Source organism: Macrosteles quadrilineatus, unplaced genomic scaffold (assembly GCF_028750875.1).
Source record: "Macrosteles quadrilineatus isolate MER2022 unplaced genomic scaffold, UCM_ALF_1.0 Scaffold_1__1_contigs__length_201487025, whole genome shotgun sequence".
Classification (NCBI taxonomy): Eukaryota; Metazoa; Arthropoda; class Insecta; order Hemiptera; family Cicadellidae; genus Macrosteles; species Macrosteles quadrilineatus.
In genome coordinates, this window is record NW_026542594.1 from 182,211,138 (window position 1) to 182,229,721 (window position 18,584).

Consider the following 18,584-nt stretch of genomic DNA (forward strand, 5'->3'; position numbering starts at 1 on the left):
TTCGTTCCTGACTAAGATCAGCTGTTTCATTAGCCAGGATCATTTATTTAAGGCCTTATGATGCTGGCCACTGAAACAGCTGATCTTAGTAAGTAACGAAGGTACAGATATAATATATATCCAAAGTCAATGTTGTTGCGTAGAAGGGTCTATGAATCGACAGGTTTTACCTTCTCCTCGCCACACTTCACTGATCACTGGCCAACCTGGAACACGTTACTGAGGTCGTAAGTTTGAAAGTGACAGTTTGACTTTAGTACCTCTCCCATTACCACTAACAGTGAAAGTAATTACATTTCCTACAGTAGTAGGAGTAATTGAGTGATTGAGTGATGGTTGATACTTCCATTCTAGCGAAAAGAAGTTTTACATTGGAATCCTTTCGACTTAGCTGCTGCTATACAATTACGCAGTCTTCACCGTTTAACTGTGGCAAGTCTTAAGTTCATAATTGGTTTGAAATTAATTTTTGTGGAGTACGTTTATGTTATACAATGGACTATCCCCATCATGATTGGTAAAACAAGTTTTCGTGAAGTTTTTCGGATAACCTCATGTATGCAAGTACCTAAAACATAGCAAGATCAGTTCACAAGGCCAGGATAAAGATAAAATATTCCTTATTTTGTTCTAATCCATCGGTATTTTGTTCATTTCAGAATTTTTTTTAGTTGGAGCACTATGTTTTGTCCGTAGCCGAAGCCGAAGCCGAAGTTACTATTCAGTTCATTGTATGGTTTTCCTTTTGTGATTGTCAATTCTTTCCTCGCTATTAGGGTTATTTGTGATTGATTAAAGATAATCAATAGTACATTTGATAATAACTATTTGAAATATTTTACATAGTTATCGCTTGGACTGAGAATCAAACACGCTCAGCTCATCTAATTAATTAGTATCGCTGAAGGCTCTTTTGAACATTTGGACGTTGCCTACACTCAGATTCAATTCACTCGTTGACAATTTCAATTTCGCATTATTCTAAACCTTAAGGCTTTAGATGACGGGTCTAACAGTGGGCCTGATTACCATGAATTATGCCTTATTGTCTCAGCCCTTGTCAAGGTCGAAGAACGAAGATGGGAGCTGACAATAGAGTATCCCACGGCTCTGGATGGATGAATAAATCATCTGTTGGCCTTGGAAATGAACGATGATCCACCACTCGGCTATTACTTAGGAACATCTTGGTACAACTTAATTTGTGGATTAGAGAATTGAGGCAATTTAGATGGTGTTTAAGATTGATGTACGATATCATGATGGGGTAAAACCATGAATAAAGGGAATGGAAGCAAGACAGATTTAGATTTGATGGTTGTAAATAGATGTCATGAGGCTATCGAAGAATTTTTTCCTTTGCAGCATTCATATAGCTGTCCGATGAAATCTCGATAAGGTAGAAATGAAGGTTTTTATGTCTTAAAAACTAATCTATATGCATTCAACTTTATTTAAATCCAGTGATTCTATCAACCATACCATCTACCTTAACATACCTCTAATCTTAATGGCTATTTACACTTAAGAAAATATTTCGCCTTGACCAGTAAATACATCTACTTAATACAAACATGTATATAACCTTTGTCGGCTCTAAAAATTCTCATGTCTTCAAGTTACTTCATGTCCTCATCACTACCATGTTCATGATACTTTATGTTTCAACCCATTCTTTGGGTGTCCATGGAGTCTTCTTCCACCAAGGTTTCCCTCCATTGAAGGACCTTCTACAAATTACTTCCAGTTTTAGTCGACATTAAAAAGTAATCATGTATCGAATAATTTATTTCTTGGGTGATACCTCGAAAGAGTAAAATTGCTTCGATTTCAACCTTTATTTAGATATCCACAATCCCTACCTGTTACAAGGGAACAATTCCGTGGGTTCACTAACCTTACTGATGATCCTTAGACAGGATGACAGGAAGTGAATCTTCTTGCGGCAGGATCAAGGATAGTTTGTGGTGAGGACGTTAGGTGTCGCTGTCACCTCATCCTCGTGTAGGACGTGACAGATTCTACGTCCTGGCAGGAACAGGAGCTGGACACTTCCCAGGACAATGGAGGTCAAAGACCCTGGTGGGAGGTCAACACATCTAAAGAGGGAGGAAGTAAACACAGAGTAAAAGAAAAAGATGTGAGGCGAGAGTGAGGAAATACAAATAGAACAAGAAAGAGATTCGATAAATGGATGTAAGGCTTAGAAGAAATTGCGAGGTTGTATATTGGATAGAACCATCCACGAATATTGGCTTCAATATTGGATCTTGCTAAGTAACAGCTGGTCTTAATCAGTATCAAAGCTGCACAAATTTTCTCACTCCATGCCACATCCACCTTACCTTCATATTCAGTTTAAAATAAGCACAAATTGTGCGTCACTGTAAAAAACCTTATTGATATTCGAAAACATAATGGAATTGAAATGTTGAATTTGATAAATAAGATGTATGTAACTTAGGGACTTGAAAAATATAAACTTAATTGAACAGTGAGAAGTTAGAGATTGCAAGATAACGCTACTGAGTGCAAACAAAATATTATGACACATTATTTAATGTTGCTGCAACACTTTAGGGAAGGTAAATAAATGTGGAAAGTTTTCCTTTCGAACTGGTCTGGACCTCTTTGAGCTTGCACGGTCCAGTCAAGTCGTACGTTGAGGGTTGGGAATTGTTTATGCTTCTTTAATAGCCATGGACAATTTACCATTTCTCATAGTAAAACAATAGTTGGGATGGCGATAGACAACTTTTAGATTATGTTGACTTAAATTTCTCGAAGATTGGATAAACACAATGAAGCAACTTTTCTAAATCAAAACATTTTGAGACGCACCCACTCACCCAGAATAGCAAAGAAGTTCACAATGAAGTTCTGTCGAAATTGTCGGTATTGCAGTACGTAGCTACGCTTACACATGTCGGTGTGTAGATCACATCTGAACAATCTTCATTGTTCTAAGGAAATACAACAATGCAACTGGGTAATAAATGTTGCAAAGATCTGATGAAGACTTAATGGTCCGGCAAATGGAGGCAACTTCCACAATGCGCAGGCGATGGCTGTAAAACCTTGGATCACGTAAAATTTTCAGTTGGTTGGTTGTAAAATTGAAAAGAAATAAATACTTTCGGGTGATCATGTACTCATTGATATTTATGAAGTAAATGACTGTAAAAAAATTGGCTGAATGAAATGTCATGTTAAAAAATTAACACAGAAAAACAAAAAAACTTGAATTTCCATATATGCCTGATATATTTTAAGAAAATTTCTAAAAGTTTTTATTTTACGTAGGTATCCACGAATAAGTTCACAATATATTATAATAAGCAGACTAATTGCATTTTCAACTTTTAAATGGTAGCATATGTAACGAAAGAAAAAAAGTAATTTTACTATCTCCAGTATGGAAAATCATTCTTGTCTAATTTTAGAATAGCAGACAAAACCGACACAAATGCTACTGTTAAAAACAACAATGATCATGGAGATGATTGTGAATGAAAAGTGCTGTTAAAATAGTAAGACTTAATGCATTACTTTGGTCTCTTGGTGTGTAACGCTTCTTACCTTTTCATCTTGTCTACTCAATATTTGTTTGATTTTCTAGCTTGATAATATTATTCTATTGTATGAGTTTTCCTCTGTGCCAATAAACGTTTTGATGGTTTCCGACAAATCCACATTTCTATGATTCATTCAGGTAATAACCATAAACACAACGTTAGCAAACTGTGAGAATTATATTCATACTCCCCCTTCCCCCTCATTAAACGGATGTAACCAACGTTTTATCGTGTACATATCAAAGAAGACGATTACACAGACCATTGCCTCCAGACTACCAAGGTCATACGAGTATCATTTCAAGGTTACTGGAGTGTATTTTCAATGGCAAGAAATGTTAACTGTGAGAACCAGTTAGTACTATATCTCAACCCCTAGATGAAAACGGTCAGTTTGAAGAATGGCGTTGTCTTCAACTGTTCAGGTAATTTTTTTACAGGTTTGCTAGTTTGATATTTAAATAAATATTGTTCTGAAGAAATAAGTTATCAAACTACCAAATATTAACATTTGTTTTGAGACAAATTTTGCAGTCCACTTAGGCCTATTTGAATATTTGATATATTATTTTATTTTTACGTTATACACAAATAGGCGAGCAATTTGTTATTGAATAGGGAAATAAATAAAATAAACATCGCAGTTATGAATCGTTTAATTCTAAAATAACTATTACGAAAAGAAAACTATCTATATATTAGAATCAATAAGGAGGTTTGCTGAAACCTTTTCCAGCCGTCCTACTTAACCGAATTTTACGATTGATGTGTCATTTTTAAGCTTTACATCTATCTCACCTTCAAATCGTAATCAAAAAGATAATTTCCTGTAGGACTTCACCCCCTCAAGTTCAATTTATTTCAATTTAAAGTAAATTTTCAAAGATGTATTCATGCTGACCAACCTTTTTTTTATAACGGTTTAAATGTGAGTTGTTATAGTAGAATGTTTAACCACAGTCAGATTGTAAACAAGAGACTAAACAGTTTATGAACATGTAATTTAAATAGGCTACTTTTTTGACAGCTATGACCTGTTTGAGTAGATCACTCTTGATAGGGTGGATCTAAAATCAACGAATTTATCGTATTTTAGTAGTTTTATTCACCTAACAGTTCTAAACAAACATAATATTGAATAGGTAAATGGACATTGCACTGGATTCATTTTGTCTCTCAAACAAATCGTTAGAAAACTTTTTTTTTTATTCTGTTCCATTTCAATCTTGTTCGTTTTGTTCGATTCGCTCAGCATCGAGCGAGTATTTCCAAAGTAAATCGATTTCGCGATGGCCTCACATCTCTTTTGACCGATCTTGCCAAACAAATCGGTTACAGAATCAATGTCCAATTACTTTGTTCAATTATCTGGACTGTTTTGACACACTCTAATTTCTAGTGACTCAAGTTCTATGGCAACAGTTTTAAATAGAACGTCGATTTGCAAAGCAATTCGGATGGTTTTTTGCAAAAGGCATTAACTTTAAAATGTAATTTTCAACTATGCAAAATTGACAAAACAATATAAAATTGAATTCATAGTCCATGTTCCAGGAAAATCCGATGCTTAAAATTAACATAGTATAACCTTCAATATTTTACGATATAGTTTATGTTCAAACAATTTTTTTAAGTAAATTCGTGAACTTAAATGCACACAAGCTGTTTAGATGGTGCATAGCATAAACCACAGTGAAACTAGTTATATAAAAATAATAATAGGTTAAATTTTTCTTAAAAAAAGACTATTTTAATTGTGTTTTCTTTTAAATCAAAAACAGGCGATTTAAATGTTGCCTTCTTTTTCTGAGTCGCAAATTGAACTTCGCCGACAAGTTTGGTGATTTATTGAGGTCATTCTGCTATTATACCTAGGGGAAAATATTTGAATAATTTGAGTTAAAGGTTTTCAGAAGATTTTTTTGTTATTTAGTTTAAAATCCTTGCGAATTTCCAAAGTCCCGTAAAAAGACAACAGTTGCAATATAAACTTCCGTCAAATTAACGATAAATTCGTATTGTTTATGTTATTATTTTTTAATCGTAATTAATAGGAGGTTTATAATCTTAGGATATTTTCAGGCCTCTTTAATGTGTATTTACGTCGAAATACAATAGCAAAATTGAACGATCAACTTCGCACTACTTATAAGGTAATTGAATATACGATTTTTATTTTGGTTCCAAACCCTCTCCGAATTTTGAAGAAGAACATTTAGAATTTTCTAAAAAAAACAGTACATTTAAACTGCCAACAAAATAAAAATAAACTGTAGTAAATTAAATCGAATTCTTCGAGTATGTAGCCTAACGCCAATAATTTCTCTCTAAGTACTGTATCTCAATTACTTAATATGCACGTTGCTTGCGAAAGAAACGCATTCTGCATGCAACAACGATGCAAGCGACAGCATGGATGTCATGAACGATTCACAGACCAGTCGTCATAAATTAGAGCGTAGCGAACGAACATAACAGCTGATTCGCTGATTGTGATTGTTGCACGATTGCACCAACTAACGAGGCGTTGCGACAGGGGTGCCAATCTCATCAGAGAACAGAGAACAGGGATGCCAACCTCATCAGTGGGAATTATCGTGTGATTGAGCACCGGTAATGATAAGCCTGTTCAATGAACATAACCTGCAATTCGTCTCCATTATTGTCACGTCTCCATAGAGTAATGAACTGCTGTTAGGTTGAGGTTGTACTATAAAAAGTGTCGTTGTGGGATTGTTGTTGCGTTTGTGTTGTCGCGGGAAAGAGGTTGGTTTTGATTAATTAATACTGACTAAGTGTATTTTATCGTAGAAAATGTAGCTCTTCATACAGTCACGACTTGAATAATAACTATACACCTCTAAAATCGTTGTTTTTTTTTTTTTTATTTAGGCTATGCTATAAAAACCAATAACTATTAATTTGTATTTAATTTTATTATTTTCGTATTTAAAACTGAAGGAGGTTATTTCATCGATCAAATTAACTCCCTGTGAATTTTCTTTCTAATGAAAAATGCTCATAAAATCCAGAACAAAATAGCATTAAGTAAATCGTTTTAACCTTAAGAAAATTAAATATTTTCACATTTTAATTATCTAAAATTGTGAATAAGAATGTTTGATTTTATTTTTTAGTAGAAAGCTCATCATTATGTATTTGAGATGAAAATTCAATAATTTTCTTAGGCATAAGATTTTATTACAAACAGTTAATTCTGTTTGACCTGTGATTCAATGTTTTGTTTGTACTAACATTTGAAAAAAAATACCACTTTGCAGGTCAATAATTCCCACATTTTTTGTAAACATTACTGAGCAATTATACACTTTAATTTTTAATACCTAATTCATTATGACCTTATAATACCCTTAATCTCATTTTGGTTAAAATTAAACCATTCCATTATATATTTTCCCTTCCACTGTGCAATTACTTCAAAACTTTATTCTTTAACGCAATTAGTATAATTTATTTGTTTAAGTTCATATTAAATTTAATGTAAAATAACTTATATATTTTTGAAGTTCTTAAATTTGAGCATGGTAATTAATTTGGACACTTAAGGAGGCATTCCTTCAATACTTAAACTCTGTACACAGTTGGTTTTTTATTGAAAGATTTGTTTCTGTTTTTACTAGCCTTTCATAGGCTGTGCTTCCATGACATTTCTATTTGTACTTTTATATTTTATACTATGTATGTTAATTGGGGCATACAAATACACTAGTAGAAATACGTCGTTCTTTAAGTTTACGACGAATTAAAAGTCATCGTATTAGATAATAAAAACGGCATTCCACAACACATACCTTGTCGGCGGCCCAAAGGAATTACCTTTTATTTATTTTTTATAGTAAACTCGGCTGTAGTGTACTTAAAACATAGAAATGGAATATCTACTTCATAGTAACCTATAGTAAAAATGATGAAATTTGTCTAAGAACATTATACGCAAAGGATATATATCAAAATCAAAAGCATTCATTGCATAATTTGTTATTAGTTTTGAATTTCAGTTCCACTTCCTTACACCTCACATGTTACTTAATGATCGATGTATCGATTACTTAAGCATCGATAATCGCAGTCAATCGGTTACGACATGACGATGACTGGATGTCGCTTTCTACTTGTGATATTAAAATTACCACCTGCTTTCCCCTTGTAAAACACTTCCAAATCACTTGTAAATTTTACGTTGACTCAACAAATGTTATCATTTTCAAACAACGTTTATTAACATTTCTAATAAACTACTGCATTAATACTTGATGAATTGTTCAGTCGATATATGATTACTTTTCGAGGTCAATTGTAAAATAGTCTTCGTTTAGTTTAAGGTTTTGAGTTACGATTTAAGGAAACAAAAACAATATTTTAATATCCTATACAGGGTGTCTTGCAACCATATGAACAAACTTTGTCACGTTATTCAGCATGTCATAAGGAACAATAAATGAAATTAAAAAATCATAACGAAAATCTTGAACCATTTAAAAATTGCGGCTTTTTCAAATATTGTACGCCAAATTTCATGAACCGTATATTAAAAAAATATTTGCTGGATATGTAAAATCTAGTAAGGCTTAGTTTGGACAAATAATAACTCAGAAGTTAAATTTTATTCTTGTCATACCTTAAATTTTATTAATTTAAATACTGTAATGTTAAAAAGTAGTTTTCTGAATTTAACATTGTTTAAATAAAGACAACTGTTCACGAGTTTTATTTAGATTTTGCACAAACATAGTGGCCAATAAGATAAACATTTTTACAGAATTTTAAAGCTGTAGCTCAAGCAGTTATGGAGTTAGAGGATGTTTTTTTGTAAAAATCGCATACAGACAGACTAAAACGAAATGAGATAGGACACAGTTATAGTAAGTTTTTTTTTTCTTTTGAAATGCTGAATAACGTGACAAAGTTTTTTCATATGTTTGCAAGACACCATATGAACATATATTCATAGGCTAGCATGTTTCTTGAAAACCTTTTTTCTCAGCTCGTGTGGATCGCAGGGAAAATCTATACACACTGTTAGAAAGATGTTTTCCTGTAGATGTGCAGAGTTCTTTCCATAAATTAAAATAGGATAAAAAATAAGCACAAAAATTAATTTAAAATGAAAGAAAATTAACATAGGCCTTATGGGTTGCTAAGCTGGGGACAAAATAACAACAAAATATAAACAAATAAGTCAAAACAAATGGAAGAAATTCCAATCACATGTTTTATTTACATGGTGGGGTGAACAATAGAAAAGTCTGTACATAACATACTTTTGGTCGAGTTTTTGACCACTGGACGACCTCTAGTTTTACTAAACTGCCACTTAATTTATTCGATCTAATGATTTCCCGTATGTCTGCCACAGCGTTTTTCTCAAAGAAATCGAATAAAATTATTAAAGAAAACGTTTAAATCCTACATAGTTTTGGGACACGCCTAACCTAACCATGTAATTGACCTGTAGGCTAAGATGGTCAAGACAAGTAGTTGTGATATAACGCTTATATAACCGGACAACCGGACGTATTTGGTCAAGCCGGACAGTGCGGTAATCCGGACCTGCCGCAGTCCGACCATCCTGACTTACGACTGTGTATAATACATGCGTCTGACGGACGTGCCCTAGATTGGATAATGCTACAAGCACACCAGCTAAGTTTATACTGAAAGAAGCTAGCAGTTTACCTTTCATGTTAGTTTGAGCGAGATACAAATGATAATTGTTTGTATATTGTTGTATAGTGGTCAGTTTTGGGGTTTAATTTGTCTTAAAATATAGGTGGGAGGTTTTTATGTACATAAAAGTAAGGTTGTTTTTAGTTAGAAGTTTGTATTGAGTCACTTTTATCTGTGTTCTAATAGCTTTTGTTAATTGTGAATCAAGTGTTTGTATTATACATATTTCAATTCTACTTTTTTAACGGTTGCCAAAAAAACGGTTTTGTTGTGGAACAACCCGTATTTTATGATGTTTTTAGACTGTAAATGAATTTTTCATACTTTTTAATAGTAGCATTTCCTCTCCAAACTCACTTGTTTATGAGCTACAGGATGCAGAATGAACACAGCAAGCCTCCTTTTTCAAGGTGTAGTCTAACACACTGTAGTTCCTAAACGAAAAACCGTTCTTAAATTGTATTTACATACTAAAACAATCATAAAATACAAGGTGTTCCATTGGAAATGTTGAAGTTAGCCTCCTATTAGAAAATGGTGGCCTTTAAAAAAAATTGAATTCATATTTTTAATGCCATAAGAAATTAGTTGAAGATAACTAGCAACGTTGAACAATCTACCTTAAACTATTTTGGATTAGCTGAAGAGTGTATTTTGCCGAAGTATAAAGAGACGGTTTTAATGATTACTATATTTCATAGCATTAAACCATAGACTAACCAACACAAGGGGGGTTTAATGTATGATTAAACCCAGTTTCAACAGAGAAAACGATAAGACCACAAATTATTGCTTTAACGAATTCAAAGAAAACTTATAGTACTCACGGAAAAGTTTATCTTACAATATCGGAAAAGGTTAGTCAACCTTTCTAAGCGGTCTACTGGGCAAGAAACATACACTATGCACGTTTCAGGCACAGACAAAATATAGTATAGTAAAAGTATAGTAATATGGTAAATACAGTAAAGATTGCTATAATTGTCTGTGCGTTAGGTTTCACATAAGGCTGATAAGTCGACGAACAGTATCCTAAGACATTAGTTGTTTTTAGCCGATTTCACAATCAACCCGAACTTAGATAAACTTAGCTACCGAAGGAGTCTTCTGCTGTACAAATAAGTTTTACTCATTGTACACAAACTATTTTAATCTTACTGAATTGTAAGAGCAACTTAAAGGCTAAACAGTAAACTCAGAAATTAATTTCCAAACTAATCCACAAAAAAATTTGGAACTACACTAATGTTGGTGTGTAGGCTCACCTTAGCGTCAGCCTATCATATCATGCATATTTATGCGGGGATCTCTATTACAGTGAAAGCATTGAGTATTACGCAGTGTTGGGAAAGTGTTTGAGTCATTGTCGAGGTAAGCTCCCGGGTAGGGTATTGGGACCCACGCTGTTTACACATCACCACACTACACTACCGCCATTGAATAAAACAGACTCAGTAGTAGATTTGTCATCTACGTGCAACATAATAAAATAAACAGTGTCAGCAATACACATACATTCTCTCATTAGCTTGTCAACAACCTAGCATGGGGGTGGGAGTAGCTATGTATGAAATTGGATGTGAAAATCAGAAAAAAATGCAATAACCTTTGAATTGTAATTTCTATAGCAATATGGATTGTACCATTTGGTTTATAACAAGGGTGATAATATAGTAAATTTTGATCAAAATCATTTTGGCCATTTTTGTGAAAATCTGATTTACCATAGTTTAATCAGAGGAGCAATCAGAAGGATTACTCAAATCGTTGTACTCGTAAATTTCTGCAGTTTCATGCGTCACCAAATCACTTTTTTCCTTCATTGCCAAATACCACTTACAATCTCTAAATTTGAGTTTTAGATGTTTCGATGCAATTAGGTTTTTTTTTCTCTCTTGATCTTGTTAATATTTTTTTATTTACTATCATCATTAAGTGGCTAAGTACTCCTGAATGTTTATGGACCTGTGTATAGCTGTATTAGCAACTCATTCCCAAACACAGACGGATAGTCTACTTGGGAATTATTTTTCCTGTACACACAATTTTTAACAAACATGTAACACATTAATTCAGGAATAAAGAGATTTTGATTTGATTTGATTTAATGGATTTCATAGGAAAGTTTCCATTACCAATCAAAAGCCTGGAGATATTATTGATTAATACCTACAAACCTAATTTCATTAAATTTGACCACAGGTGTACATGAACACATGCACAGGTGCACACACATACATGTACCTGAATTTTGGTCAGCTTTCCGGTACTGGTAGAACGGCCACCTTTAACTATGGGAGTTAAAGGTGGCCGTGCTGGTAGTGACTTCCCTAAGACTTCGTTACCGACACACCCCTAGAAGAATATTTTTAATTGCCTACAGTTCCATCCATATTGCTACAGTTCCATCCATAAGGATGACAAAAATGTACATAGGAGTGTATTCAGTATAAGTAAATTGAATATCAAATCAACAATTTTAGGTAGTTATTCATCACAATTGCAGTGATTATTAATCACAACCAAAGGACATAATGAAATATGTTAGGTTTGAATGAAGTTTTCTAAACGTAAAGCATGGAGTTTAAAAAAATTATAATTTGTTCCAGATGAGGCAGCTGTCGACCCTGTTATCAGTGGTCTTCATCTCCACCGCAGTCTCTCGTAAGTATTCATGATTACTCTGTGGAAAGGGGATTTATCTTTTTGTTCCTAGATGTGAAGAATGGGTACTTTGGTATTATACCGACCACAAAAAATCTACTTCCAAATAAGATTTTAATTAAAATAACAAAATCTTCCCAACCTAACCTAACCTAAAACATAGTCCACCCTTAGGTTAGGTTAGGTTATAATTATTAGGTGTGGTCGGTATAATACCAAAGTATCCTTTGTTGTATAGGGGTTGTAATAAAACATTAATGACAGTAACGTGTTAGAAAGCTAGATTAGCATAACTATGACAACGGAGTCAAGTTATGCATCTTGATTGTGTGCATAACTCCACCGTATGCTGCTTGCGTTGCATAACATCGGCACACACTGCCAATTTGCAGAGTTTCCCCTTTGGTCGTGAAAACGGCCCTTTCAGTCAAATTTGGAATACGTGAATTCCTTCTTTTATCTTGAACGTGTAGCCCTCAAGCAGTGATTATTTAACTTTCCTTCCCTTATGAGTGATATATGTGTCTGATGATTCATACAGCCTTAAGCTATTGAAATCGCAGAAGAGAATTCAAGAATTAGGTTAATAGAGCTGAAATTGGTTCAAGTGTTGTTTACTAATTGTTTGTTTTGGATATCGATAAAAATGCATTTCACCAGTCAACGAAATTGACAGAACAGTCCCCGCTAGTAATTCTGTGATCCCATCCCACCTTAGTTTATTTTCAACGTAAATTTTAAATTACATTATTTATTTTATTTTATCTATTTCATCAAATGGTAGTAAGTTACGTAATTTAATTGGAAGATTTCAATAAATGATTATTTACGGAATTAAATAGGCTAATATGAAATTTCATCCAAAGTATGTCTTTCAATCATGGGAAATATACTTTAAAGTTGTACAATATTTCTGTAATGTTCATAAATTATTACAAAAGCACGCTCTAGCTTCAATAAAGGGACTATTGTGAAAGTACAAACTAGAAAAAAGGAATTTTTATTGGTACTTAAATCACCAAACATTACAAATCTACAAATAGTTATTACACACGAAGTACTGTTTCGTGAACTTTCGTCGGTGCTTTCCCATCAAGTACTCTCGGTATGTCGACTGAGACGATGTAAAGATGCGTCCAAGGACATAACGATCCTATAAGGAAATCAAATGGAGAATCTTCCCGTTCATTCTTCGCCTCTGATGCCACGCATCCTTTCTGGGAAACCTATTATTGGTGGCAAATCATCTTTCACTGGCGGTATTATTTGTTGTCCCTCAAATAGCGAACCATGAATGGTTTGCCCTTTGGAAACATTTCACACGATTTCCAGTCCAGATATACATAACACTCAATGCCTTCTTCTAAGAATTTTTTAGAAAGACATCACGCACTGAAACATTCAAAATGTGTACTTTGGATTATTTGAGCCTTACTTAGTCCATTCATTTTCATTAGTGGATTCATTTGTTGAAACGGAATTTTTGAAAAGGACTATGTTGTATACTAGAAGTTATTTCCTCCGTCTAGTAGTAACGAATTTACTAGACGTTCATATTCATAAACGTCTGGAAGACGAAGATGACAAAAAGCTCTCAGGGAGTCACGAAGATTCTTCACGATATCGTGCCGCTGGGAAGTCTTCCGCGACCTTGAATGTCGCAATGCTCGTCCTCCAACAGAAACAGAAGAGGTTAGGTCAGGAGGTGCAAGTGAACCTTATTTTAATTATTCGATCATACATTAAGCAATGTAAAAATATGGTTAAATATTAATGGGTTAGATTCTACTTGAAATAGCCTATCTGGCTTGACTCTGGAAATATTATTAAGGTAGTCATTTTAGGAATTCATGAATATCAATTGTTTTAATCGTTGGAAAGATGCTAATGAAAGGCCATAGCCCAATATTAATCGTTGGACTATTTGACAAAGGTAAAACCTACTATGATCTTGATTAGTTAATGACTTCTGTCACAACGGGTTTCCAACCAAGCCAAACTAAAAAACTCAGCTTATTGTAACTGATGAATACTTTTTGCAACGTTTAAAGTATTGGAAACAAATAGAGAAAATAGCCTGACAGTTGTCCATTCTGGCAAAGGCTTATTCAACTGTTTCCTATTGCCAAAATTAAACACGGTCCACATATATGGATGTCTACTGTTGAATCTAGAATTAAGTTCTATGACTGACCCTTATTGAGTTTGTGCTCAGTAAACCTTCAAACAATCCAATCTCCTCCACTCTTTCATGTTAACCACTGTGACACAAACTTACCTAGGCCACAAAGTCCAACTCCAAGATCAATCTCAATCCAAACGATTCTTCGCCCCAGTTCACCCAAGGATCTTCACTTTAGTTGATTTCATCCGACCACAATGGCCTGTCCATCCAAAGCCGTGTCCAAATGAGCGTGTGACGCAACTGGTGTGATATCGTTCTGTCTTATCCTTGCTCCAGTTCCACTCTTGACCGACCGTGGCACGAGCGTTTATGGTCCTTCGAACCGGATACACGAGCAAGTCGTGTAGGGGTGATACTAAAGAAATGTATGTGACAAATAGTGTTTAACACATGGCGTCTAGGGTAATCTCTATTTAAGAGAGATACCATTATTGGTTTTCTTTATTATGAGTCTAAGACAGAATAGAATGAACGCCAAAAGAATGAACCATTTGGTTACGTCCATTTTTTTAATTGCTTGGAAAGATATGAACCAAGAGACCTCAGGATGGGAACCATTAGTTAGACCGTTACAACCTGAGAGTACAACAAATGTGTGTCTGTTTTTCCAATCTTCTTTTGTTAATAAATCAACTATTTATAGTTGTTATCCTTCTTGTTCTTCCAGTTCTTGCCCTGTATGCATAAATATTATACTACATATTGCGAGAAAATTTCTATAAATGTACACCTCATTTCCGGTTTTACACATTGATATTTGACATTTGATTCATTAATATGGTCAGGTTGCCAGATAATTGCTCTTTTATGTGTATCGTAGTCGTAAATTAATACACTTGAGTTCCTGTACAACGAATGCACCACCTATATCAGGACAGTTAGTAAAAAACCCGGCTAACCCAATCTAGCAGGATTGAAAAACAAACATCTTTGCTACAAGCCGTTTAGCCCTGATTAGCATTTAATTTCAGTAATCGTTCAGTAATTTTAGTAATTCAGTCAATCAATCTGGTTCAAACGGGTCCTCGAGGAAATCAGTAGACCTTGAAATCACTGATGCGATCACTGCAGTGCTTCTGTAAATCAGTTGAACACCCGTTGTCGCTGTCGCCTTTTGACAGATACGGACGATATAAAACACTGGAATGAGCTCAGCTCGTGGACATAACTATGGTCAATAAAACTGTACGTGTGAAAATCCCATCGTCGTCCAGTGTTGTGATGCTAAACGAGCAGATAGTATCATTGCAAAGAATAAATACAGTAGTTTGTTTCTTGTTTCATTTGATTTGGCAGAATCTGTGGAACAATTGTAAGTTTGAAAAGAAAATTGCAGTTTCGTTTGACAGACATTAGCTCACGCTGTTGTTGCCAATTCACCGTCAAGAATATTATATATAACCATGGTAGGCTCGATATTTTGAGGTAGGATTTGTTTTTGAATACAGATTTTAGTATACGTCTCTTCTTTATAGTATTTTAATAGTATTTTGGTCCTTGATATTACAAACGATAGTGCAGCAACTGAAACTGAAGGTTAAATGTTTCCTACGTGTTTAAAATTTTGAGTTTTTCTTTACGATACAAAAATTGAGTAATGAGTTACTTTTTATTCTACCTGAATATATTTTTCTCCTTTCCTAAACTTTTAATTTATTACTGAGTATAGCATACGGTAAAATGTTTACTTTTTCATCCTACACTCTCATCTACATTCATACTTTTGGCTTAAAATACCTACCTTCGTATGGTCGCTATTTCAGTCTAAAGTATTAATCGCAGAAGAATATACAAGAATGTGTTTTAAGATTTAGTTTAAATGTTATTCAATTCAACAAAGAGTTACATGAGTAGATCACGTCAATGTAAACTGATTTTCCTCACTCTCATTATTAGATCAAAGTACTTTCATCATGAGATAGTTTCATGAGATTTAAGAGGATGTCTTTAATGTTTTATTCTGAAACAATACAAATCTTTGTAGTTAGTCGAGAACTTCATTTGAGTTTGTGGCGTTTTGGTCACTTTAGATGTGAGAACTGGGCGTGTGGAAGCTCTTTGTGGTAGATTTCACTTTGACCGAGTTCCCATACTCTTGCTTTTGCAACTATGGAAATTAAGGGAAACAGATGGAAATGGGCGTTGGACTCTGGAAACTAAATAAGCCAAAGAGGATAGTATTAAATTGTTTCCACGCCACTTAGGGGTTCGTTTATTTTTTAACAATTAATTACGAATATAAAACTAAACAGCAGCAATTCATATAACGCCTTTTGTAACAAATTAGCAACTCTTTGAGATTTCAAATGTTTGGATTAAAACGCTATTTAACTTGTTGACATTGCACTATATACAAGGGGATATTGTGATAAACGGTATAATTAATTAATTAATCTGCAAATCAAATTTAAAGGGGGAAAAGTGAGTTAGTTCTCAGAGTTAGAGCTTCTTAATTTAAGAATGTTAGTTCCATCTGTATGAAAGTTTGTAAAAGATATTGATAAATAAACCAAATTTAAATTGTGATCCTTACAGATATACAAATATCCTCCATGGTATAAGCTATAACATACTAATCAATATATCGAGATAGTACTGTTTACTGTATTTGCTGTATGGCTACGAAATTGTAAACCCGAATCGTTAAGAGTTCAGATTCAAAGTGGCAAATCTTCATTACTAGCATCTCGTTCCATTTGATTGTCATCTCAATCTCAATTTGTTTCGGTGTCGATATTTGATTCTGTTTCAGCCGCAGCCCTTCTCTTTCACATAAAGCGTTAATCTTCGTTCTCATTGACGCTTTCGAAACGCCGCGCATTTGAACAGTCGTATCGTCTGGTTCCCACCACCCTTAGTGAATGGATATCCATTATGCAGTGGATCGGCCTGGCAAAGGATATCGAATTGTATAACGAGTTGCTCCGACTTCGATACGCTTAGCTAAATATTTAATCCAGATTTATTAGCTCCTCGGTCCTCATCTTTACAAACACCAAGTTAATTTCCCTACAAGGGAAACCACCTTGGAAATACATCAATGCGGGACCATTGCCTATTCTAACTTCATTAAATGGTTAACCATTGATTTTAGATCTCTTCAATCTGGCCAAGTCGGGAGATTTGGTCTATGAACGTTACCTAGTAAAGGACAGGACTACTGCGGCTAACGTTTCCAGGAAGGATCAATATAGGAAGGAATAATAAACAACAACAATGTTAAAAGCGTGGGAACATTTCCTTAATATATCGTTAGCAAAGAATGTGCCTATAGGCCTAAGCATTTACCTGGTAAATGGTTATAGTTACACGGCCATTTTTACACTCCATAACCCATTTCTGCACTTTACCCTAACATTAACATAGCCTTCAGTCATCATCATCAGGCAATAAATAATGTCGGCATCGGATATGTTTCTTGTAATGTGATCAAAAAACTTATCACTGACCTTATCTCGCACGCGGCGGGAGCTTGGATGGTTAAAAATTGAAAACCCACAGCGAAGGGTACATGTCAGCTACAGAGCTGAAATTGTGTCATTCTGTTCAAAAGTGATGCCAGTAAGTCGCGAGGAGCCTCGTTGTGGCGTACAAGTGAAATACAGGTTTATATGAAAAATGGCCCTTATTAAAAAAAAATCACCTACGTATGTATGTTGCAATCTCAAAAAGATCTATGTTAAAAACAACACCAGGGCTTGGGTCGTTCCTTCACAAAAACGTAAAAATTTCCAATGCTGTAGATGAACACAAGATAAAATCCATGCTACAACCTGTTGAATGACATCGCTTGTCATACACAGTTACAGCTAGACCAGCAATCCAACAAACACCACGATTCGAATGTCTTTGACGAACCAAAAACATTTCGGACGTGTTTGGAATATTGAACCTGTCTGCTAAATCAGGTGGTGATCAGCTGTTTTATAACTGGCGGGATTTCAAGGACGGTCCATCTTCAACTTCACTTTCACACAAGGTCGTCTGCTTATTCGTCTTTTCCTTTCTTGTCTGAGTGTAAGTGTCTGATCGGTCTATCATTATTGTACAATCCTCTTCTATTGGCTCATCATTTCTCATTATGAATACCGATTGCATGACTCATCTTCGATATCTACCTGTGGAAGTGGGAAATAGGTTAAGATCTCTCTATCCAATAAGGTCAAGAGACTGAACAGTATCAGGCGGTGTTTTGTGGTTTTCAAAACTAAAAGCTATTTAATAGGCCAATGAAGGGGGCAGATATCATAAGGTCTAAAGACTTTAAAACACTATTACTTTTACTAGAAATTATTTTTTATTTAAATTGCAAAGAACATTTAAAGCATAAATTTAACTGTTATATAGAATTTTAAAGATAGATTCACAGTTAACTATTCAACTCCTATAGACTAGAGTATTATAAATGGGGTTGGTCATGGCAATGACAATAGACCATCCTTAATTGGTTCCTTTGTTCCTTTCCTTATTCA

At 34.3% G+C, this 18,584-nt stretch overlaps 1 protein-coding gene across 2 annotated transcripts in view; it reads left to right on the plus strand.

Moving 5' to 3' along the window:
• The window catches only part of LOC128991185 (mucin-2), a 106,412-nt gene that overhangs the window by 58,043 nt on the left and 29,785 nt on the right, over nucleotides 1–18,584 (plus strand). For both annotated transcript variants that reach the window (XM_054413968.1, XM_054413969.1), the window contains exon 3: nucleotides 11,873–11,927. In XM_054413968.1, the coding sequence (XP_054269943.1) occupies nucleotides 11,873–11,927 (55 nt within the window). The remainder of the gene's footprint in view (nucleotides 1–11,872; nucleotides 11,928–18,584) is intronic.